General features: G+C 36.5%; 1 protein-coding gene across 7 annotated transcripts in view; it reads right to left on the bottom strand.

Moving 5' to 3' along the window:
• The window catches only part of Tet (Ten-Eleven Translocation (TET) family protein), a 546,910-nt gene that overhangs the window by 53,768 nt on the left and 468,418 nt on the right, over window positions 1-24,724 (bottom strand). For all 7 annotated transcript variants that reach the window (XM_069818171.1, XM_069818175.1, XM_069818176.1 and 4 more), the window contains one exon: window positions 5,232-5,391. In XM_069818171.1, the coding sequence (XP_069674272.1) occupies window positions 5,232-5,391 (160 nt within the window). The remainder of the gene's footprint in view (window positions 1-5,231; window positions 5,392-24,724) is intronic.

Genomic DNA, 24,724 nt, shown 5'->3' with positions numbered 1-24,724 from the left:
CTTCACACACAATGCAAAATAGCGGCATACTAGCCATGTCAACACATAAGACATCATCATATTCATCAACATACACAATCTCGCTATTGCGCTTGTAGAATACCCTATCCAGTGACATCAGAGACTGTCGGAATTTAACAGTGTTCAAAAACAAACTCATTAAGCATTTTCTTACTGCGTAGAGTGCAATGCGGTAAACTGAGTATTCTAACTTATTGCAAATGTTTCGAAATTGTTACTGTTTTGTTCTGCTTTACAATCAGCTACTTACTTCTAGATATTTAATCATATTATCAGGCTCTGCCTGTGGTAAAGCAGTTAATTAAATAAATGAATAAAATTAATGTTGAAGTATAATAATTAAATGTAAATAATGATAATAATGCTGTAATAGTATGTTAGCTTAGCATTCCATTATCTTATAATCCAAATATTAACTATACTAATTTGAATTGTGTTAAAATAGATAAAATGAATAAACTATGCAATAAATTCAATGCAAAAAATGAGGTAATGAGCCAAACAGATTATGTTGCGCTGTTGTAAAAGTTGTTCCTCCTGAGATTCAAGAGCCCCCACAACTAATTAAAAACTTGCTTATCAGAGTACATCCGTTATCAACACACTTTTTAAATAATATAAGACAGTAAAACACCTTATTTCAAGGGCATTGTTTGGTGCAAAGAAATACATAAAGTCAATTCTATACCATCATTTAAAGTTCAAGCATAGGTTTATCATGTAATTGGAAATCTTCCAGCCGAGAGTAAGAGCCTCCAGTTCTTACAAGTATATTTCATTTCAAATGCTGACCAATATTGTCTGTTAGGTCTAATAGAGTATCAATCTTAAAAGTAGAATTGACTGAACAACTCCAGAAAGTACTGCATGATAATAACAGTTAAATTCATAGTTTTAAATAGAAATTTCAAAATAATTCATGAGCAAACGATTTACAACATACAAAAAGCTATTATTCACTAAATAATTACAAAACTGTATTTAGATTGAAGTCAATATTTATTTCTAACAAGTGCAGGGAAGGGCACGGGTATGGCTAGCATGTTAACAATAATGCGACATGTGCTAGCAATTCCAGTAAGTAACACGCGTGGCAAGGGTGTTTAGTATCATGAATGGTTTGTGGAAGGTGACAAGAACAGAATGTCAACAGAACAAGTGAAAGCGGAAATTTGTATTAAAATGAACTTGAGCGTAAGCTGACAGAAATTCTACAAAATATCCTTGGAAAAGAAGCGACTTCTGGAATCTGCAAGGAGCTCCAAGAAATACAAATTTTAAGGTAGGTCTACGTCTATTCTTAATGCAGTAAAGATTTAATTATTGCTGAATTTTTAACAATTTTACGACTTTTTTATGTAAGACCCTGAAAAAAGTAACTAAAATGCATTTAAGAGAGCATATTTTTCTGTGCCATGCCTAAAAATTTCACCATGATTGGATTTTATTTGACGGAGAAATAAATTCCTGAAGGCTGCAAATCTTGCATTAAAATTAAGGAACTTTTTGAAAAGTTCCCCCCCCTCCCCACGATTTTAAATATTAAGTACCCACATTTTGTTAATCAGACAACTTGCAACAGAAGGCACGAATTTCACGTCTATACCGATGGCTCTCGAACACAGAGAGGAAATGGAGAAGAGTTAGTAGGCTGTGCTTTTGTCGTCTATTCAAGAGACACAGAAGTCTTCACGTCTACATACAGACTGGCTCCAATATGCACTGTTTTTCAAGCTGAACTGTATGCCATTCAACAAGCAGTCATATGGTGCATAGACAACAAAACTGATTCACACATCCATTCAGATTCTCAAGCAGCATTGCTCTCGATTAAAGATAAATTCAATTTAAACCCAATAGCCTCAGAAATAAGAACCAAACTCTCAAGATATAATAACCATATTTGTCTCGCTTGGATAAAAGGACATGATGGTCACACTGGAAATGAAAGAGCTGACGAACTGGCGAAATTAGCAGCATCCAGCGAAGGTGATTTTGCATACAAAAAGTGTCCTTTATCTCGTGCAAAGGCTGAGTATAAAAAACAAATAATAAATATGTGGAACTCACAGTGGAAGAATAGTAATAATGGCTCAACCACAACAGATCTATTCTTCCCCGATGTACATAGCCACTTAAAGTGCACATTATTTATACCAGATTTCATTCTCACACAATTTGTATCTGGCCATGGTAAATTTCTTTCATATTTCAGGAGATTTCGTATTAATGTAGAGAACGGAAATAAATGCGTTTGTGGAAGTGAACAAACAGTAGAAGATTTGTTATTTGATTGCCCACTTTATGGATATAGAAGATACAGCATTGAAATGCACCTAAATAAATGTAATATGAGCTATAATAAGCCATTGTACTACATTTTCAGTAGAAATTGTTGTCGCAAAATATTCATTAATTTTATTAACCACATCAATAAAAAATTGTAAGTGTCAATATTGTTCTTGTATTATTTGAAAATTTTAACCTTAAGTAATATGAATTGTCCATCTATGCTATGTTATAAAAGGATGTGTGTAAATCATAAATTTACTTGTGTATGAAATATTTGTTTGTATGATTATGTCTGTTTATTCCACATTGCTGTAGTATGTATCATAATATTTGTTGACTTATGGACGCTATATGTATTATTTCATGTCAAATTCTATGTTATTGCTATTCAATTATGTTTTGTATTTACAGATATCATTTTTTTATGTATTTCGTATAATTAAGCGCTTTCTATATGTATGATGTAGACTTCTCATGTGTTTGTGTTGATAGTTGTAACTGTCGTAAAATTAAGTTCACATTTCTCTTATTCATAACATCGACAGAAAAAAAATGTTAAAAATGTATTTATATTATATTATCTCAAGTATATAGAAAACTTTAACCCTAACATACTCATGTAAAATAGGGTTTTTTATGTGGAAAAATAAAAAAAAATTATCCGTCAAATCAAATCCGAAATTGCTGAATTTTTAACCGATCCTTTAACTTGCAATACAAAATAAAATATACCGTAATAATAATAATAATAATAATAATAATAATAATAATAATAATAATAATAATAATAATGATAATACGCCCAATAATAATAATAATAATAATAATAATAATAATAATAATAATAATAATAATAAATTTTATAGACATCGTAAATCTCTGGGTTTGGCGATAGTTCAACCTGGCAACCAAGTTTATGGATAGTTTACTCTGGCAACCCTAATTTGAGGCTAATGCGGAAGAATTTGGAATAAAATAAATTGCGATTAAAATAATAAATTATATTAATGCTAGTAATAATAATAATAATAATAATAATAATAATAATAATAATAATAATAATAATAATAATAAATAAAAATAAAAAACTAAACTTATTTTTTATCTCTATTATTTTCTTCTTGGTGCTCATGTTTTCCTTTCTTACTGACTTCATGTGAAAAACATAAATTTTCATTAAATGCTCGTTTCGCCAAGTATACTATACCTTGCCCACGGATAAGCATGTTTGACATTCATTCACCTTTCATATCAACAAGGAAAATGCAAAAAGCTGCAGATAAAAACTCGTTTCAGCTTGACAAATGCAAGGCCAATCAACAATGTTTGTTACTAAAATTAGTTCAAGAATGGAACTCTGAAGAATAAAATTACGAGGATTTTATAAGGTTTGTTCCAGCAAGCAATTCAGAACGCGTTCCGAACTAATACCGAACTTCTTTCGACGCATGCGCCAGTTGTGTACGGTGTCAGAACTAGTTCGGGATTTTACGTTTTGGAACATTTCTTGAACTGGTCTTTCAAGACCTTCGGAATTATTATTCTCATATTAAAATTATATTCATCTTCCGAACTTAATTCGTCAAAAAATATATCATAATCACCTTCCAAGTCACTCACAATTGACTTTTTTTTTTTTTTAACCTGCCTAGTCTCGAAGCATTTTAACCCTTCAGATTAAACTATCTGCGCATGCGTCAACAGTTCAGAATATAAAAAATATATAAACTTAGCTCCCCTTATGAAAAGGTTGCCAGATTTGACAAAGCGTATTACATATAATTTGGAAACACACCTCTAAAAGGCTCTCAATCAAGAACCAATTTCACTCGTTCCGAACGAGTTCTGAAATACGTTGGAACAGGAAACTGGGAGTTCAGTATCGGTTCGAAATCAGTTCTAGTCTTGTTGGAACACACATTGGGCTACTGCGCATGAGCAGGCAGTTCAAAATCGTTCCGAACCGTGCTGGAACAAAGCTATTATTTTATTTTTATTTTATTGGGTTATTTTACGACGCTGTATCAACATCTAGGTTATTTAGCGTCTGAATGATATGAAGGTGATAATGCCGGTGAAATGAGTCCGGGGTCCAGCACCGAAAGTTACCCAGCATTTGCTCGTATTGGGTTGAGGGAAAACCCCGGAAAAAATCTCAACCAGATAACTTGCCCCAACCGGGATTCGAACCCGGGCCACCTGGTTTCGCAGCCAGACGCGCTGACCGTTACTCCACAGGTGTGGACCAAACCTATTATTAGCTCCGTGAACTGAACGTCGTTTATTCTTATTATTCTCTCACATTATGTATGTATGTATGTATGTATGTATGTATGTATGTATGTATGTATGTATGTATGTATGTATGTATGTATGTATGTATGTATGTATGTATGCATGTATCCAGTGCCTACCCACTTCACTTTACCTCTCACATAATGTTGTCACAATAATATTATTTTCACGTAAGTCATAACATAACATTTTGCTTTTCGCTTAATAAATCATGCAAGTAGACTTACCCGCTTTTATCATGTAGTATAAATACGTATCACAGAGGGTAGGAACAATGTTAATAGTTACCTGTTTTTTTATTTTTCTTGTTTCCTTTGATCGGAATCAAGTAAGTAGATTTCAGCATACGAGTGCATATAAAGTGAGTTACCTCAAAGATTCAGTACCGTACTTAATAACTCGTCCATATTTTGCACGATTATTTACCCGTCTTTATACGACGTGGATCTGATTATAAGAGAATGGTTGGTGCATTTAACTCGTTTTCGACCGAAAATGGACTTACCCAGTTTTCCTAAATGCTGTAGATATAGACATGAAACTCCAGTTCTTACATTTTTTTTGACTGCAGTACCTATACTGATAATATATGTAATGCATGTCTTGTACTACATGCTACATACCGACACTGTTGGGATCTGTACCAGATGCAGGATGCCATACTGAATTAGGAAAACGATCTCTAAGGGGAGGGGCAAAGCCACCTGCTGGATCAACCATACCACCAGGTTGTGGGGGCAGGGGCCCTGTATTGGCACCGTAGAAAGGCATTACTGAAGGAGCCTGAAACAAAGAAATGTTTAATATTAGAAACTGATGAGTGATTTGAATGACACAGGTAAAGAACAATGGATTTAAACACACATGTACAAATGCTTAGTACAATCTGTGATCACAAGAAAAGTTCCATGTTGTTATATATTAATGTACGAAACATTAGTTCTAAATAGGTCTAAGAGAGCCTCTAGAAACTTTTGTTAAGGGCTATGGATATCTTGGCTAAAAGGATCTGTAGTAAAGTCTTTCATTAATCTACAGGAACTTTTCCTTTAAGTCTAAGCGGGTCTATTTTTCTTCAAAGCGTAAGAGAGCTGAAAAATTTGTTTTTAAATTTTATTTGCAAAATAGAGGAGAGATTCGTGCATGAAATGAACATCAACCAAGAACTGTACTGGTACTGTAGAAGAAGAATAAATGATGAGGATCAATGTGACATTTATTCTATCATAACATATTAGTTACTTATTAAGTAGTTAAATATAGAGTGTTAGTTGGGAAGCCGGCGGGAAAAAGGCCTTTGGGGAGGCCGAGACGTAGATGGGAAGATAATATTAAAATGGATTTGAGGGAGGTGGGATATGATGGTAGAGACTGGATTAATCTTGCTCAGGATAGGGATCAATGGTGCGCTTATATGAGGGCGGCAATGAACCTCCGGGTTCCTTAAAAGCCAGTAAGTACAGTACAGTATTAAGTAGTTAAATTTTAATTAATTAATTTACTTTTATATATTTAAGTATTCATGTTTAGAGCTGTTCATGTAAAGGGAAGTTGTTCATGTCTTCACTATGTATTACTAACTACGATACCTCCTCAAGTAAATCGCACCTTTCTTTTTGCTTAGCAATTTTAGTATGTATATTAAACAGATATTTATGGAAATACACGTGAAACAGACTACGCTAATGCTGATGGGAAGGATGTCTGATTAACTTCGGATACAATTAATTACTTCTGCTATTAGGTGGTGCGTGAAGTGTAATGAAAACAACATTCATTAGACTTATATACTGGTACCTAATAAATTCCAACTTTGTGCCAAATACTTTCTGTAGATCGCTGTACTATCTAAATCCCTTGTCTGGACAAGTTTTTAATTTTACGAAATATTTTTGTAGTTAACTCTTTTAGATTAAATTGTTAATTTAAGTCGTTACAATTCTGAATTGTTTATGAATACAAATCATGGTACCTCTCATAATTTCCGGAAAAGACGAATGGTAAACATCGAATATAAACAGAATTTGATGAACATTATAAGAAATCGCCCTGGGCAGTCCAGTGTGTACTACTTACTTATTTATTCTGGCGGAGGCAAAAGTTCTTCGGACCGTAAATATAGTTTCACAACATAAAAGAACCCCGCTGCTGAACAAAAGGGCTTCAGTCAAAATGTATCGGCAGTTCCTCGCCTATGGCGAAATTAAATTTTATTATATTAGGGCCGTATTCATAGACATTTTCAGCGCGGGCTTTCGGTAGGTGATCAGCGTTTTTCGTATTCATAAACCAGTGTTAGCGATAGGATATGATGTGAATTCTGTACAAGTAACCAGTGGATAGCCGGGGCTAGCTTAGCACGCTCGTAGCGCGTGCTGCGAAATGTCTATGAATAGCACCCTTAGTCATTCGTGCCAAACAGCTCGCCAGAGTCGGTAGGCCTAATGCATTCCAATTTACTTATTACCCTACTTAGGAAGTGCAATTCTTTACGCTGTTAGTCTTGCCTTAGCTTAACTTTTTTAGAGTCAGATCCGGGACGGATTTTTTCAGTCTTGTTTTGGCTCATTGTGGTAATTGTCCAAGTCCGAATGGTATTGCGGACGACATTCGTCAATCCGTTGCTGACAGGTTAGCCATCCTGTCTCAGCCTAATAAGCCCCAGGGCTATAGTTCCAAGCCCTTCCTATATCAGCATCGAAAACCGTAGTACTTCACCTCCGTCTATTTTTATCTACTGCAAATGATAAATGGAATGAGGTGAAGGTGGAGTGTGTTGGTGGAATGAAAGAGGGAAACGGCAGCACACCGAGTAAATCCTCTTTGTCCATTCCAAATTCCATCACGTCCTGGTCGAGGATCGAACCCAGATCGCCTAAACGGAAGACAGAGCGCTTGAACCTCAGATGCAGCACTCTGTTAGTCTAGTTAAGTTCAAAAAGATTTCAGACAATATCGGGAAGCGCTGAAAACCATTCAACTAATCAGCAGTATGGTGAAGTTCTTTTATTGGTTATTTAATGACGCTGTATCAACCGCGTGCTTATATAGTGTAGATGGAATTGGTGATAGCAAGAAAATAGTTTGGCCAGAAATCTAAAGGATTCGCCATGGGATTACCTGACATTCGTCTAACAGTTGGAGAAAACCTCGGAAAAACCGAACTAGGTAATCAGCCTGAGAGACATGAGAATATTACTGATGACACCTTAGAGCACTCGCTGTCCATACAACACGAGAGGAAATATTGGACTGCTGAAAATGTGAATTTATGTCAACATTTCATCAGTAACGACGCAACATATCTGATATGCTTTGAATAATATGATAGTATAATACTGTGTAAAGACAGAATTTGGAATAACAATGTAGTCTGCAAAGTAAAATGCAGATAAACAATGTATACTTGCCGAGCAACCCTTAGGTGCAGCGATGCCAGATTTCCCTGAAGGTTCCGTCACATCGTAAATGCGTTTTTAATCAATTAATTTTGTACGTTAGTGCACAAATGAAGCGTTTTTTTTTTCGAAGAATTAACAAACGAATATTCTTTTCGGCTTGTTCTTCGCGTTGATATCTTACCGTTCATACGTCTCAGTACTCAATAGTTTTACCAGAAATGGGATTCAAAGTTCACACACAAATCTCCTCCCCCCCCCCCCCCTCGGCTAAACCGTTATTCACATCACAATGACATTTGACTTTATGGTTACTTCAACCTAAAGATTCTGTTCTTAAAATTAGTGTACTTATACCCCTTTCACGGCGGCGTCGTAGTCTAAGGAATCCTGTCTAATACTCGCGTTACGGAATGCGCGCTGGTTCGAGTCCTCATGGGGAAAGAAATTTTCTCATGAAATTTCGGCCAGTGTATGGGACCGGTGCCCACCCAGCATCGTGATGCACTTGGACAGCTACGATAGGTAGCGACATCCATTTGCGAAAACCAGCTATAACGGCTTGGGGGGGGGGATCATCGTGTTAACCACACGATACCTCAATTCTGGTTGGATGATCGTCCACTTCTGCTTCGGCTGGTCGGTCTGGGCCTTTCAAGAGATGTGGCGCAACGGACTATTTTTATTATTATTATTATTATTATTATATAATGAACCACAGAAGCATAGACAAGACATAAACATAAAACTAATAATATATATCTGGGGAGAAATGTTCATTTTTTCTGAAGAATCACAGCGAAAGAATAAAATTACACATTATTAGTTTTACGTTTATCTTTATATCGGTGTGTATGCTTCTGTGGTGCTCATTAGAGGAAGAATATCTGGTTTATGTACTAGGTATATTTGTATATTATTTTTAGAGTCACGAATCTGTTATAAGGTTGGCCTTCAACATTGTTCTTGGCAATTACGTAACTCCAGTATTTTTACTTCTTAAATACAGTCCTTGCCTTTCTACACTTAGCATATTTTTTTAAAGAAAACGTATTGCTGATATTTTTTACTTGGTTTTAACAACGTTGTATTAACTACTGGGTTATTTAGCGTTGATGGAATTGGTGATAGCGAGATGGTATTTGGCCAGATGAGGCCGAGGATTCGCCATGGATTACTTGATATTTGAAGGGTACACGGGAATAACGATCAAGGTCCATTTTAGAAAGTTGCGAGAAAAACGAATTTTAAAGTTTAAGCAATTAATACTTTGTTATGTATGTATTTAATAGAAATTGACGTAGTGGAATGTCAAGAACGATTATTTCTTATTACTAGCTACACCACATGATAGTACTTCCTTTCCACTATAAGATAGCATTATTAACTCAATTTCGATTTTTGATGGAGCTTGATCGTTTTTCCCGTGTACCCTTCATTTGTCTTGGGGAAAGCTTCGGAAAAAAAAACCCAACCAGGTAATCAGTCCAAGTGGAAATCGAACCCGCGTCCGATCGCAACTCCAGATCAGCAGGCTAACATGTGCCGCCTGAGCTACGCCGGCGGCTACTGATATTTTCATTAATCAGACAAATTATTACTCAATTCATTGCTTGGCATATTGCACTAGGCGTGAATAGCAGAGATAATAATATACTTATTCAACTGTTTGCATAAATATCTAGCCTATTGTATCCGTGACTTGTATCTGGTCTTTATTTCACCGTCCTTAACAACCTAAACAATGGCTTTATTCACAACAGTGAATTATAAGTTTTTAACTCACAGCAATGAATTAAAATGTTTTAAATCACTCTCTCCATGACAACCAATACATTAGCAACAATAAATAAGTTTTACTTGTTTATTTAACGACACTGTATCAACTACTGGGTGTTTTAGCGTCGAAGGAATTGGTGATAGCGAAATGGTATTTGGCGAGATGAGGCCGAAAATTCGCCATAGATTAGCTGAAATTCGCCAGCAGATAATCAGCCCAAGCCGGAATCGAACCCACGCCCGAGCGCAACCCCGGATCGGCAAGCAAACGCGCTACCGCCTGAGCTACGCCGGTGGCCAACAATAACATCCGTATATTCATTCATTTATAACTTCTTCACAAACAACACATTATAAAGAAAAGGCCCACAATTGAAAATTAAATGTAGATACCAGTAATGGATAATAGTTATTAATGCAACAAGCGGATAATCTTGATGATTATGGCATGAGTGAATGTTTGTCGTACGAACGATAGTGTGTGCGACAGTTTTCACAAGTGTCATAATAAGATTATCCACAAGTTGGATACAACACTTTATGGTATTTTAGCATTATAAATTGTAGGAAAGAAATTATGAAAGAAATTCAATTCGGGATCCATAGCTGACAAATTGTCTTCATATGTTTGTATCCATTAGTTGCGCCTGGCCTTGGCATTGAGTAAAGAGTTACCTTGTAGGTTATGTTACAAATGTTACTTTATTTTGTTAATATAGCTTCTCTGAACCACAGAACTGTTTTATGTGATACATTACAAAAGTGATACAAAATTATTAAAGATTGGAAATAATGATACGTTATCTTCTGTCCTGCATTTCATTTCTTGTTACGTCGCGCGTAGAAGCGATAACCAAAATAGCAAGCGTTCCGGTATTACGTCATAGCAAATATGTTATTGCTTTTATCAACACGCGTGCTATAATAAGCCAATTACGCGCACGATTTTCGATGTAGTAACAACCTGTTTATAATGCTACGATGGCATAAAATATTGTATAGCACACTAGAGTAAACAGATTACACGCGTTCGTGGAAATTATCACCATGAGCTTCGCCTCCGGCACTAAACTTCCCACTCGCGAATAAAATCTAATTATTTTACTCATTTATACTATAAATTATTAATTTTATGTTTTTGGACTTACATTTAAACAAACTATAGATACATGGCATCTACATTGTGGAGAGCTCGACGAAAATGTATGAAAAGTTAATTCGATTGAACGAGACATTTCATAATTTTTAAAATTTTAGCAACATTTTATTTTAGTTTCTTTTCAATAGTAGAATTTTATGCTTTTTACTTCTTAAATACTGTCCTTGCCTTTCTACACGTTATTATAATGTAGGTTTACTGAAGTACATATGTTATTTCCGTACATGAATTCTGCATACCATATGGTGAAGAATTGGTAGAACGGAGAAAATGCAGAATTCCTGCACGGAAATATTATGTGTACTTCACAGTACATTATAGTAATATGATAAGCGTAAGTAATCACTTCGTGATTCAAGACGGCGCCTTGTTCCGTCGGACCCCGGCCACTTAGTCACTCGTAATGAGTGCACCTCTATACATAGTGTTGGACTTTGTGCCACTGTCACATATTCTGTGACCAGTATACATGAGAGTAGGCCACCAAAGGGGAACAGAGAGGTAGAACTTAAACTGAGAAGGATTCAATCCGGCATCGGAACTGGAATCCGGTGTGACTTATTGGATAAAGCTTCAGCACGTAGAGCTGAAAACCCGAGTTCGAATCCGGGTGCCGGAGAGAATCTTTCTTAGTTCTACCCATTCTTCACCATTTTCTACACGTTGCAATTTTTTTCAGAAAGAAAAATACAGTATTGCTGATATTTTCATTACTCAGACAAAATATTAGGGTCTACTCAATTCATTGCTAGGCATGTTGCACTAGGCGTAAAATCAATTGAATAGCAGACATGCACAACTTCCGCGTTGAGCGCGAGAGGTTACAACATCATTTTCGAACAGGATTACAGGAGGGAAAAGAGTCTGTGAGCCTTAAGCCGCGTCGCAGATGCTATACGATACTGGCATCGCTAAGAAATGTGTCGAATTTGACTCTTGCTTGCTTGATGTGTTTTTGTGTCCCCATGTATAAAGATAATTCACTGAACAACAAATTTTTACTTTTTGTCTTACTCCGAAATAAAAATAGGTGAATATTACTAACATGTGTGCCCTAAATCTCAATTCAAAATCCAAATTGCCCCATCACGTACCATTTTCCGGGGAAAATGAATTGAATTTTTTTATGACAAAACTTATTTCTTTTTAATTTTTCACTGCTAATGATAAAATTACAACACGCTAGGGATTCAAAATTCCTCATGATAGACTATTTGAAAAATATGTACTGGATACGAAAATGATGTTACATAGTTTAAAACACAAAACAATATATATATATTTTATATATACCTATAATGAGAAAAATCTCGGAATTTGAACTTACATTTAAAATAATTTTCTGGATGACTTCTGTTTATAACTAGACCCGGGACTGTATTTTACAAGGAACCAACAATAGTCTGAAAGTATGCTGGATGATGATCTTCCTTTATATCGCCTTTCCATTTCATATATTTCTTGATGAAATCTTTCCCCATGCTCGTCGCTTACCGCTCCAAAGTTAGGAGGAAATAAATAGAAATGAGAATGTAAAAAGTGTATTTTGACAGACATATTACACTCCATTTTGTCATATGCACCTAACATGGTTTCCACAACAAGTTCTATGTAGTTCTCTGCCGTACAATGTCCAAGGAAATTTGAGCAAAAGTCTTTGAAAACGCGCCATGCCATTTTTTCTGTAACGGAAAGTTTCAAACAAAGGGTCAGCAATAACTTTGTGAATTTGTGGACCCATGAAAATGCCCTCTTTTAATTTGCCTTCACTCAAACTGGTAAACGTTTCCTTTAAATACTGAAAACCACACCCTTGTTTGTTCATTGCATACACCTCACTTTAAACTGTTATGAAATTTACTTAACAGAAGGGACCAATATCTGTTTATTTATTAGAAGTACAAAAGAACATTCCAACAACCATAATAAACCGGGAATAAGTCATAAACTCATAAAATGCAGTAGTACCGTGGTTTATATCCCCAACCCGCGTCAGATGTTTCCTGGGAGAGCGATTATCGAAAAGTGAAATCATAGTATATCTTAAAAACCTTACGTGATATGAAGAAAAGAGAGGCACTTTCGGATTCAGCGCACATCTAACCATAAGGCACACACTGTTTTTTAAGTCAGAGCAAAATTCTTGTTGTTCAGTGATAACCAGTCGATTATTACATTTATTCAAGTTGTTCTCGGTAGTCTCGTGGTTACTATTTCGTTCGACGGTCCTTGTTAGAGGGCCCAAGACAAAATTAATCTGTCATTTCTCGACCACGTTATACTTCGACGATGAATAATTTCTGCAGTTATAAGCGTCGTGGTCTAGGGCATCATGGCCTTGAGCGCTGATTCGAGTTTCTCCAGAGGAAGACATTTTCTCATGATATTTCGGCCACTATATGGGACAGTTGCCCACCTGGTATTGTGATGAATTTAGGCATTAACAGTAGGTAGCGAAATACGGTTCCGCGAGCCAGCTGTAACGGCTGGGGCGGAGAAGAGATCATCGTGCTAACTAGCCTACATGTTATCCCAGTACTGGTTTAGCAAATGCTCACCTCTGGTGAGGTATGTGGACGTGAGGCCAGCAGTCGACTGTTAGGTTTTGGCCCTTTATATAGGGTTACCATATACCGTGGACTTCGCGGGCAGTCCGTGATTTTATAGTGTAAGAAGAAAGTCTGGGCCGGAAAGACCGAAGTCTGCGATTTTGAATGCAATCGGACAGAAATCCGGAAAATTGCAATGATTTGTGGCACAGTGTCGAAATGACTCTCAAGTGAATGCAAAACAATGCATCTTGCGAAATGAATAAGAGCCTTCTCTTCCACCTAGTGATCAATTTGAAATCTTTCCTATCGGACAAGAAAGAGGAAAGTTCTAAGGAATGCTTCCATACAAAATTTTGGTAAATTTTTATAATAGGTAGCCTATAGTTTGTGAAGCAGTACTCAGAATTGCTGAATACAGCAGAATTTTATTTCTCTGTACCTGGACATAACGCCAACGTTGAAAGATCATTTCCAGTGGACAAGAAAGGAACAGATTACCATTTAAGTCAGTAAATCCAATTGTGCACATGCAGTGTAATATGAAGAATGCAAATTGCAGTGAATTTCTTACAGTCATTCAGAAACAGAGTTCCTTTCTTCTGCTCACAGTTCTGAGAAACATGAGTTGTATTGTGGTAATGATACACAAATTTGAATGGTCTGCCTTTAAAACAAAAGTAAGTGGTACTGACGACCACCGCTGTGGTCTCATAGAAACGTCTTCGCTACCGAACTCGGAGGGCCAGGTTTCGATTCCCCGCTTGGGACGAGATGCTTGGGTGAGGTTTTTTTCGGGGGTTTTCCCTCACTCCTATGGATGAATATCAGGTAACTTTATCAGGCGTATGGAACTCCACTCATTCTCGCCACTTCCTTTCCTCCCTCATCATCCTTTCCTCAGCATTCTGGTTGTCTTATTTGGCTTTCAGATCGCGCTTGCGGCGGCCCTCTGAAGTCGCTGACTCTGTCGGCCGGCCTCCGTGGATATGTCAAGCTATGGTAGCTGATGATCACTACCCTCGCGACGGGAGAGAGGGCTTATACCTCAGACCGTTGAGGAGACGGGAGAGAGGAGTTTACAACTCAGATCCTTTGAGGAGGGAATGTGGGGGGGGGGCTGTTGGCGTGGAATGGTACGCGGATTTGAAAGGATGGGCGGGACTGGTCGTCAGGGTGTTAGCGGTTAGATCGGTTCGGTGTAGGTGAGGTCGGTGGGCTTACAACTAATCCCAGGGGCGTACATGATGTTGCCCTCCTATCCTCATAGAGAGAGAGAGAAAAAAATGATGCTGACGTAGCGTCTACAATAAACAAATTATACTTAGTGTCCATGTTCAATACAGTATAAGTTTGGTAGGAATTCATACGTTTCATGTTGTCGATCGAATTGACGGGTCGATCATATCCTAATTTTGTGTTTCTTCATTATGGCAATCCTACAAGGGTTGTTGTGCACAGGATTATTATTTATTACTACCTAATTAGTAATTATTCACTTAAAGAAAAAACTCACAAACATTCACATTAAAGAAATATACTTATTACTAGACTTCGTGGAATTGCCACGAGAATCGCAAGGTTTACTGCGCACGCGTTATAGACTGTATGAGAAGGGAGCGTGCAACGGATAGAGTTAGCCTCTGATGTAAACATTGAGCAGTATACTGCGGTTACAATACAACCTGTATCCTGCATTCAAGAAATATAATGAATGATCATTGAAGTAGGAACTATCTAAACATGTAAAAACACAATTATTTTATAGTGAGATATATTAACTCTTAAAATTTAATGTAAGATACTCACATCATCCTTGAATATGTGCAATGCAGTGAAGAGTTACGTACATTTTGAGCGACTGCAAAGTAACCTCCTCCGATGGTCACTTAAACAGTTTTTATTTTGGGAAAATGTACGTTCAACATCACACGATGTAATAAGTGCATATTTGAAGAACGGGAAATCACTACTTTTTAGTACACCAACTTCAGACGTCTTGTCGTGACCTCATGGTACATTTCACTTTTTCTGAAATTAGTGAATTCTTATTTTGGATCATGGTTTGTGTTACTTTATCCACTATATTAAGGGCTTCTGAGAATTGCAGTTTAGACGATTCTAACAGGATGATGCTTTTGGACACGACTTTAAAATTAGAATCAATGAACAGAATATCTTCCAATAGCTGTTCAGAAGGCAATGATTTTACAGCTGCAAGAGTGGAACTGTCTGAGCTATCCAATGCATCAATTACCTCCATTATTTTGCCGTAATGTTCTGCATAATAATTAACAGCATCCAACCACGTTTCCCAACGGGTCAAGACTGGCTGCGGGGGTAAGGGTATTCCAGGGGCAATTGTTTGTAACAACAACACTCTCATTGTGGTATGTTTGATTGAATTCTTGTCTGCACTGAACATATGTTAAGCTTTGACTATTCCAATCACAGTAATGCAAAAACAAGTGCTTACATAGGTATACATTAGCTGTAGCTGCTCTATCTATTTGGACCGATCTCAACTCTTAACATGAACTGCTTATACTACGAGACCTGGCGGTCGCTCACCTCCTCTATACTACCGTACATCGGCAACCTGATTGCATGCTGCGTGTGGCAATTCAACGAAGTCTACTTATTACATTAAATTTTGAAGGAAAATACTTATTTAGTAAAACAATGCAAGCTATACTTTGAACAACTTATGAAGTGTAAAAAAATGACGAGAATCACACGAAATAATGTAAATATGGCTGACTATGACATTTTTTCCAGCTCACGTTTTGCCTTGTTTCGGTAACGAGCTCTCGTTCTTCGTGGTTGAAAAAGTAATAAATGATCACAAAAGATAAGTTTCACACAATTTAAGACATCTCTGTTACAATTTCTTCTTGTTTGTAAGCTTATGTACTTCGGTACATTAAAATAATATATATTTTTAAATAGGTTTGTATTAGTGTCGTGCAATGTTCGAACATGAGAGGGAATATTAAGATACTCATACAAACTTCGCCCTACTCCTTAGGCATCCAACAATATGTAGAAGTGAAGCATGTAAACTGAGATAACCGAGTTGTTGAAAACTGGTAAGAGGCCTTATTTTCGTTTCATGTTTGCCGAGTCCCTGTAGAACCGAAACTGGCTTTATGTTTGTTCAATCTTTCCCTTCCTTATGTTCGGTGCCTTTCTCCTTAGTTCCTCCTCTCCCTACGTCTGTATGCTTTAGCTGCATAAGGATGTCAGGCACATACAGTATCTTGTGAAGTTACGCACAATAATGAGTAGAAGATAATTTTTCTTGTTATTAACATGACTGAACATTCACAAAGTAACGTACAAATAAATTAAAAAAAAATATATATATATATTAAAAAACACATATGTTCATAGTACCGACTAGCACTGTGCAGTGTTCGAACATGAGAGAGGAAACCAAGACATTACAAACTTCGTCTTATTCCATATGACAAATTAATCGTAAGATCTGTGCTCAAATCCTTAAGCGGTTTAAAATAGTGTACTGCAATGTTCGAACATGAGAGAGGAAACCAAGACATTACAAACTTCGTCTTATTCCATATGACAAATTAATCGTAAGATCTGTGCTCAAATCCTTAAGCGATTTAAAATAGTGTACTGCAATGTTCGAACATGAGAGCGGCAACCAAAACATTACAAACTTTGTCTTATTTCATATGAAAAACTAATTGCAAGATCTGTACTAAAATCCTTAAGCGGTTAAAACATGAAGGGGTGGGAGTGGAGAACAGCGAATATTTTTTATAATAAGGTGGAACAAACACGTCAGGCCTCCTGCAGAGCGAACATCGGCGAATATTGAACTTCACTATACTCGACAAAACTGAATCCAATATAGCGCCTGTGATGCATGACGTTTGACGTTAATAGGCCTATTTTCATCATCCACAGTCACACATAGGCTACAATGCTTTTTTACTTGGTTATTTAACGACGCTCTATCAACTACTAGGTTATATAGCGTCGATGAGAGTGTGATAGCGAAATGGTATTTGGCAAGATGAGGCCTAGGATTCGTCATAGAATACCTGACATTCGCCTTACGGTTGGAGAAAACCTCGGGAAAAAAATCCAACCAAGTAATCAGCCCAAGCGGGGTCTTACATCTACATAAAACTTCACAATATTTGTTCTAAAATCTTTACGCAGCTAAAAGCATGAAGGGATAGAAGGGGAGGGGAGGGGAGGAGAGATCAGCGAATTTGAAGAAGTAAGTTCGGGTGAGCTGGACAGATCCGTTTCTTCAAAGTAGACTTCGGTTTCTTGGCATGCTCGATAAACTTGAACCGAACATAGCGCTTGAAACATTAGGTTGTATGTTTATGTATATGCGACATGCTGTGCGCTTTCTGTAAGGAAATATAGCAATCAGTGATGATTTAGTTATATAAATGGATATTACGATGTAGGTTAGAATTCAGAAAAAACGGACACTTTTTCACGGACGGATAGGCAGTGGCGTACGCTGAATTTTGTCAAGAGAGGGTCATTATTAAAATTGTTTCCAACTTGCATTATCGGTATTTTAAATTTTATGTATTATTATTATTATTATTATTATTATTATTATTATTATTATTATTATTATTATTATGTTACGATAATATTTATTTTAATTATTATACTATGTTATAATATAACATATTAATATTCTTATAAAATGTTTGAAACGGAATTTTTTCACAGCGATGCAAATTTTAATAAATCTTAACTTCTATTTAATTTTGCATAATAAAAATGCTTGTGTCATTATTACACTCACACAATAATCACGCGCGCACGCGCGCACACACGCACACACACATATATTTTTATTTAGTCAACAGTTATTTGTATATGATAGATAAGATACTTTACACAAGAGGAAAGTCTATAGAAACAATAAAATATATTAAAATAAATTTAATTAAACAGAATAATGGAACATGGAACTCACGAAGGAAGAAGAATGAAACTACCACAATGAATACATCAAAGGAGGGATAGGAGGACTATGCCTTATGTCGATGTAGATTTTGTTACTCTGACAGTGAAAAATTAGAGAAGAGAAAACGATTATGGATAAAAAAACTCTCAAATCTAAGTACAATAGAACACCGATTATCCATCACTCTATTAACCGATTGGTGGATCATCCGTATATCTTCCTCTTGCTTCTTTTTTTCCTGCAGAAGTATATGAAGTACTGTACATTGCATTAGCACATTATTTTTTCTAGAGTGCTATTACAAGCCTTTTTTCTTACACAATATGGCCTACTGTTGGAATTGTCGTACCGTATAACTTCTACATAAAATGTCTTCTACGAATGTCAAAAGAAATCTTGTGCTAAGTATTGAAAAAAAAAAGTATAAATAATTGAATGATTTGGGAAAGAGAAACTGTAACTAATCTTACATCAGAATACGAAATTGGAGTGTATAAAATGTGTAAATCTAGAACACGAGACCTCCACTATTCATGTATTTCCACAGACGGCCATCGCATGGAGATTCCTTGGCCCTCAAGAACCCGTCGTTTACAAGCAGACTTTAATCAGTGAACTTCTGATCCATTACTTAGCGTGTTAAAAACAAGACTACGGAGACAATTACGAAAGTGTAAATATTATTGACTACATTTACGAAAATCTTTTATGGTACGGATTATCCATTTTTTCGATTAACCGTTCAGCCCACCTCCTTCATTACTAAGGATAATAGAGGTTCTACTGTTCAAGTGTGGTGGCGTTCAAACCCGCTGATTCCCTTTTGCGTATGCCCCTGGAGATTGGAGAAGCAGGGGAATCTCGTTATAACTTGCTGTAATACAGTTTTCCACTTGATATTGTCGGGATTTGAAGTCGAATTTCCGGCATGAAAGGCCGACGCTCTAGCTAGTCTTTAATACGTATTACTGTAATATAAATTTTGATTTCGTCGATGTAGTTTGTAAAATACGTAACTATATATCAAGTCTCGTCAAAATTCAACTTACAGTAGGTAGGCTACAGTGCTCTAATAGCAGGCAGTTGTTTCATGCAGAGAGGTAGACAGACAGATAAACCGAACACAAACTTATTTTCCGCATGTACTGTATGTGAACGATCGTGGAAGAGTATAGAAAGCCTTGAGAGAACATCGAAGCGTGGAGTTCTTTATAGATAGGAAAAGAGGATTTCGGTTAACCCGAGTGGACCAATCAGAGGAAAGCGAGACTGACTGGGATTTGTGGGGAAGGGAGGATATCGAGTATAGTCGCACAATGTAGCGCGTGGCGTTATGCTTTTGTTGGCAGCGTTCTTCTCTTCTTGTTTCTCTTTCCAGTAGCGGCAGATCACAACAATTCACCCTTGACCCGTCGTGACATCTCGCGACCTCTGAGTAGGGTTGTCGCACCAGGAAGTAGGGGGGAGAGAGGGAAGGAAGGAAGACGGATAAAAAGAGAACTTCTTGTTCTTTTCTTTAGCTGCCAGCAGACACGGTAAGTAGGCCGATAGCGATGTAGGTTAGTGGCAAGAGATGTCTTTAAATACAGATATCAACACCACTTCTAGCTCATCTTTATACTTTGAAGACGAAAGGAGAGTTCCCTACCAACAACCAATGCAGCAGCATGAACATTACGATGGTGAACAAATGCGTAGGCTAATGTGCGAAGCCTCGTACAATAAATTAAGTCTGCATACAGGTCAGAACTACACAGCCTTCTTTCGTTCAGGAGACGGAGTTTCGAGTTCCGGCACATTTTGTGTGGTTGTGGTGGAGAAATCGCCTCTGCCACACATCAGTAGAACGACTAAAGCACCGGCTTTCCTTGCAGACCGGATACTCAGATTTAAAACCATGTTAAAATTTGTACTCAGGAAATTTTTTTATGGATACTTGTTTCCCTTGTCGCAATTACAAACTATTTGCTAAACCTGTAAACTTTTGTTCTGTATATGGACGTATACACATTTGCCTCTGATCTGACCGTTTAATTCCTGTAGATGGGAATACAATTGATCAAATTAATAGCCATAAATGCTTTAAGACCACCTCAACCATTCTGGAGAAGGAGAAGATGTACAGCAAGGCATATGTAACATAAATGTACATTAAAATCTCCTAGAGTACAAATGGAATTTGTGATTGACAAAAACGGTGTTGGGACAGAAGTTTTTGGAATAGCCTTTTTCCTCCGTTATCACCTCACGAATTTACTGCTCTTACATAAGGGATCGGATTTTCTCAGAAATTTTATACGGTAGTAAATTCTCCAGCATATAACAAGGGACACCATATGGAAAAAAAGATGCGGCTGTTAGACAAGTTTCCTTTTAGGGATAGTATTTGCACTATCATTAGGCCATTATCATTATAGGCTATCATCATTTTATACATTCTGAATTTCTTCTGTAGTTTTGAATTTTGCTAAAATTAATCATCTTGTTCCAGAATTTTAAATTAAAAATTTCTATCGTGAAGGAGAATGCACATACCTAAACTCAATTTCTTATCTCGCACTAGTCGCAGCTGAACGCTCAGCAACTTGAAGCAACAACTTTATGCCAGAGAAAGCACTCCGGTGCACATTTGACAGAACTCAAGAGTGGCATTGAATTAGTTTGACTTTGTTTTTTGAGGAGTGGAATCTTGTACGTGCTTACATTGAACCACTGTGCGTCCTATATATGCGATGACCGTGTCATTCGTGAATCCGATGCTGATATATGGGCCATCCTGCTTCAACCCTCACAGAGCCACGTTACCAAATAGCAAGTACAAGCTTATAAATTTCGTTAGATAATGCGCTTCCACCCTCTTGTATTAATTCTGCTGGAATTTGATCGATACCTGGAGACTTATAATTTTTCAGATTTTCTATCGCAATTTCGACTTCAGAAAGTGTGGGTTCGAGTATAAATGGCTCAGCAGTTTGTATTTCAATTTCGTCCCGATCATTTCTATTTGGCCTATGTATATTTAGTAGTTGCCCAAAATAGTTTTTCCATCTGTTCAGGATTGAATGAGAGTCTGCAACAAGTCACCATTCTCATCCTTGATCACGTTTACCATTGCCTGATATCCATTCTTAAATTCCTTTATGCCTTTATATAAATCTCTAATGTTCTTATTTTTACTATTTGTTTCTATCTCATTCAGTTTTTCCTTCAAGTAATCTCTCTTTTTATTCCTAGGTGTACGATTTACTTCCCGTCTTTTATTGAAATAATTATCTCTATTCGTCTCAACTGAATCCTGTAAGAATTTCAATTTTGCCTGTTTCCTTCTTTCTACTACCATGCAACAATCTTCATCAAACCATGATTTCTTTTTCTTAGTTTCATAATAACCTATGCTCTGCTCAGCTGCAATTTTGATTTTATCTCGGATATTTTCCCACACGCTATTAATCTCTACCTCTTCCTCAACTTCGTCGGAACTTGCTAATACGGCAAACCTATTTGAAATTTCGACCTGATAATATTGCTTAGTTTCCTCGTCCTTTAATTTCGGAATATTGAATCTTCTAATATTAACTTGTTGCTCTACTCGCTTGGCTACTGATAGTCTTTCTCTTAGTTCTCCAATTATATAATGGTCAGAATTACAGTCTGCCCCCCCCCTGAAGGTTCGAAAGTCTATTATACTAGTATCTCGTCTTTTATCTATCAAAATGTGATGTATCTGGTTATGTGTCAATCCATCTGGAGAAGTCCAGGCTTGGAATTACAAAACGAAAATAGACATGCAAAATGGATAATAATAATAATAATAATAATAATAATAATAATAATAATAATAATAATAATATTATTATTATTGAATAATTTCGAGGGAAAAATTGTTCCGGAGCCGGGTATCGATCCCGGGACCTTTGGTTTAACGTACCAACGCTCTACCACTGAGCTACTGGGGAACTCTAACCGACACCGATCCAATTTTTCCCTCTATATCCACAGACCTCAAAGTGGGCTGACAACCGTCAAGCAACCAACTTCGAGTACACACTAACTCCGTGTGACTTAAATTGTGGTTTTCTGTTAACGAACAGTGACGTGTATTATGCAAATCAAGATTTCAGGTATAACTCCCTGTAAAGTTGATTTGAATAATTTCGAGGGAAAAATTTTTCCCTCGAAATTATTCAAATCAACTTTACAGGGAGTTATACCTGAAATCTTGATTTGCATTATTATTATTATTGGTATCCAACAATATTTATATATTACTTTTAGAACAGCTTGGAATTACAAAACGAAAATAAACATGCATAACAGATTATATTATTATTATTATTATTATTATTATTATTATTATTATTATTATTATTATTTGGAATTCAAGAATACATTACTTTTAGAGTAGTTTGGACTTGAGAAACGAAAATAAACAGAATTCAGCTTTTTGGTTGGCAAATGAACTATTGAAGTCTTTAAATTCGAAACTACATGTTTAAAGGATATTTTGTGATTGGATTAAAGCATTTGACTGTGAGATCACAATATATTGATAAACATATGCCATGTTTATAGTATTAAAGATGATACCTTGGGTTGGATTTACATCTTACTATCTTATCAAATATAAAACAAAAAAGTAGAAATAAATAAGCTATGCCAAATAGTGACAAAGTACCTCACTCGAAATTTAGGAATATTAAACATGGAGTCCCCAAGGGATCAATTTTACTACCAGTATCTGTTATTGTTTCTAGTTCATATTAATTATTTAGCCTCAACAATAAGTAACTTATCTCGGTAATATTATTTAGAGATGATCTAAGTGTGATTATATCAAATAAACAATATGATCACTTTATAAATACTTCAAATAGAGTGCAAAATCTAGAGAATGACTAGTTTAGTGCACAATATTTCAATTCCTGAATAAAATAGCGGAATTAGTCATCGAAAGCTTGGAATCAACATTCCCACTCACGCCGCTGAGACTCCGAGAAGAATTAATCAATATCCAACGCTGGGAAAGTTTCAAGTCCTATCTAGAATTGAACCTCGGTATCCTTTCTTTTGAAACCCGATGTTTGTCTGAGAATGAAACGCCACTGAAATTAAAAACAAAACCCTTTGTGAAAGGGCGTCAGCCACCCGATCAAGACAGCGTAACACTTCTGAATGCCTTCATCTACGTAATAATTATCGGCTTAATGCAAAACTTTGGGGAGAAAAAGTCCTGGTTGGAAGTAGAGCATACTGAACACTAAATGACATCCAGATGTTGAAATCAATACTTTGCAAATATAGCAATACTTCTCCAATACATGTAATGAAAACGTGAAATAATTTTAAGCGCTACGCTGTGCTTCTTCTGCGAGTCCTATCCAGTTAAGCCCGGGTAATACCCGGAAATGCAGTCAGGGGATAAAGAGCAGAGAACCTCATTTCATGCAGAGACGCAAACGTTTTCAAAATCCTACGTTAGCAAGGATTGAACGAGTTGGTTAATTCATACGAGGAAGAGCACTGCTTGGAGGCTGGATATCGTCATTTTATGCGGGTTCACCAATATTACTGGCTAACAGTGGGAGATACAAGACCAAAGCTTCTAGGAAAATCCCAATTCCTATTCTCTAACAAAACTGAGTGCAGGGATAAATTTGTACGATTATCTCGAAGAACTTGCTTTACAATTCTGCGCGCAAAATTATACGATGGGGGTAGAATAGGAGAAAAATGCCACAGCCACCATCACCACCACACTATCTTCTCCACCGCCACCGCCACCACCACCGCCGCTACCACAACGACAACAACAAAAATAATAAGAACCGTTATATTTGGTGATCGAGTTACATCTGAGTTACGTATGTTGAAATCCAACCGACACCGATTTTTAAGTGGCAACCATGTTTCGAATGCTTCTCTTAAAAAGAAAAGAAAAATCGCTACTTCAAGCAAAGTTTACCAGTCGATTCTCATCCAATTTAAAATTTAATTCTTCTATCATTATTCTAGTCTATCATTCTACAAAGTGAGTGAATTATCTTACAGCTGGAATACGACAAAATTGCTATCGGAAATTGACTGTATAGCATAAATCGCAGATTCACTCAAATAGTCTCAGCAAATGTCACAGGTCATGTGAGTCTCTGAGTGGAACCAAAGACGAAGTGGAATATAATTTTCGCTTAAAGTACCACAGAAATATAGTACTGCACAGCGATTGTTTATGTACGATAATAATTATGTGTTAATTCGGCCCGTT

Source organism: Periplaneta americana, chromosome 2 (genome assembly GCF_040183065.1).
Source record: "Periplaneta americana isolate PAMFEO1 chromosome 2, P.americana_PAMFEO1_priV1, whole genome shotgun sequence".
In the NCBI taxonomy this organism is placed as follows: domain Eukaryota; kingdom Metazoa; phylum Arthropoda; class Insecta; order Blattodea; family Blattidae; genus Periplaneta; species Periplaneta americana.
Note: the sequence above shows the minus strand (reverse complement) of the source record. Positions and strands in the feature narration are given on the sequence as shown.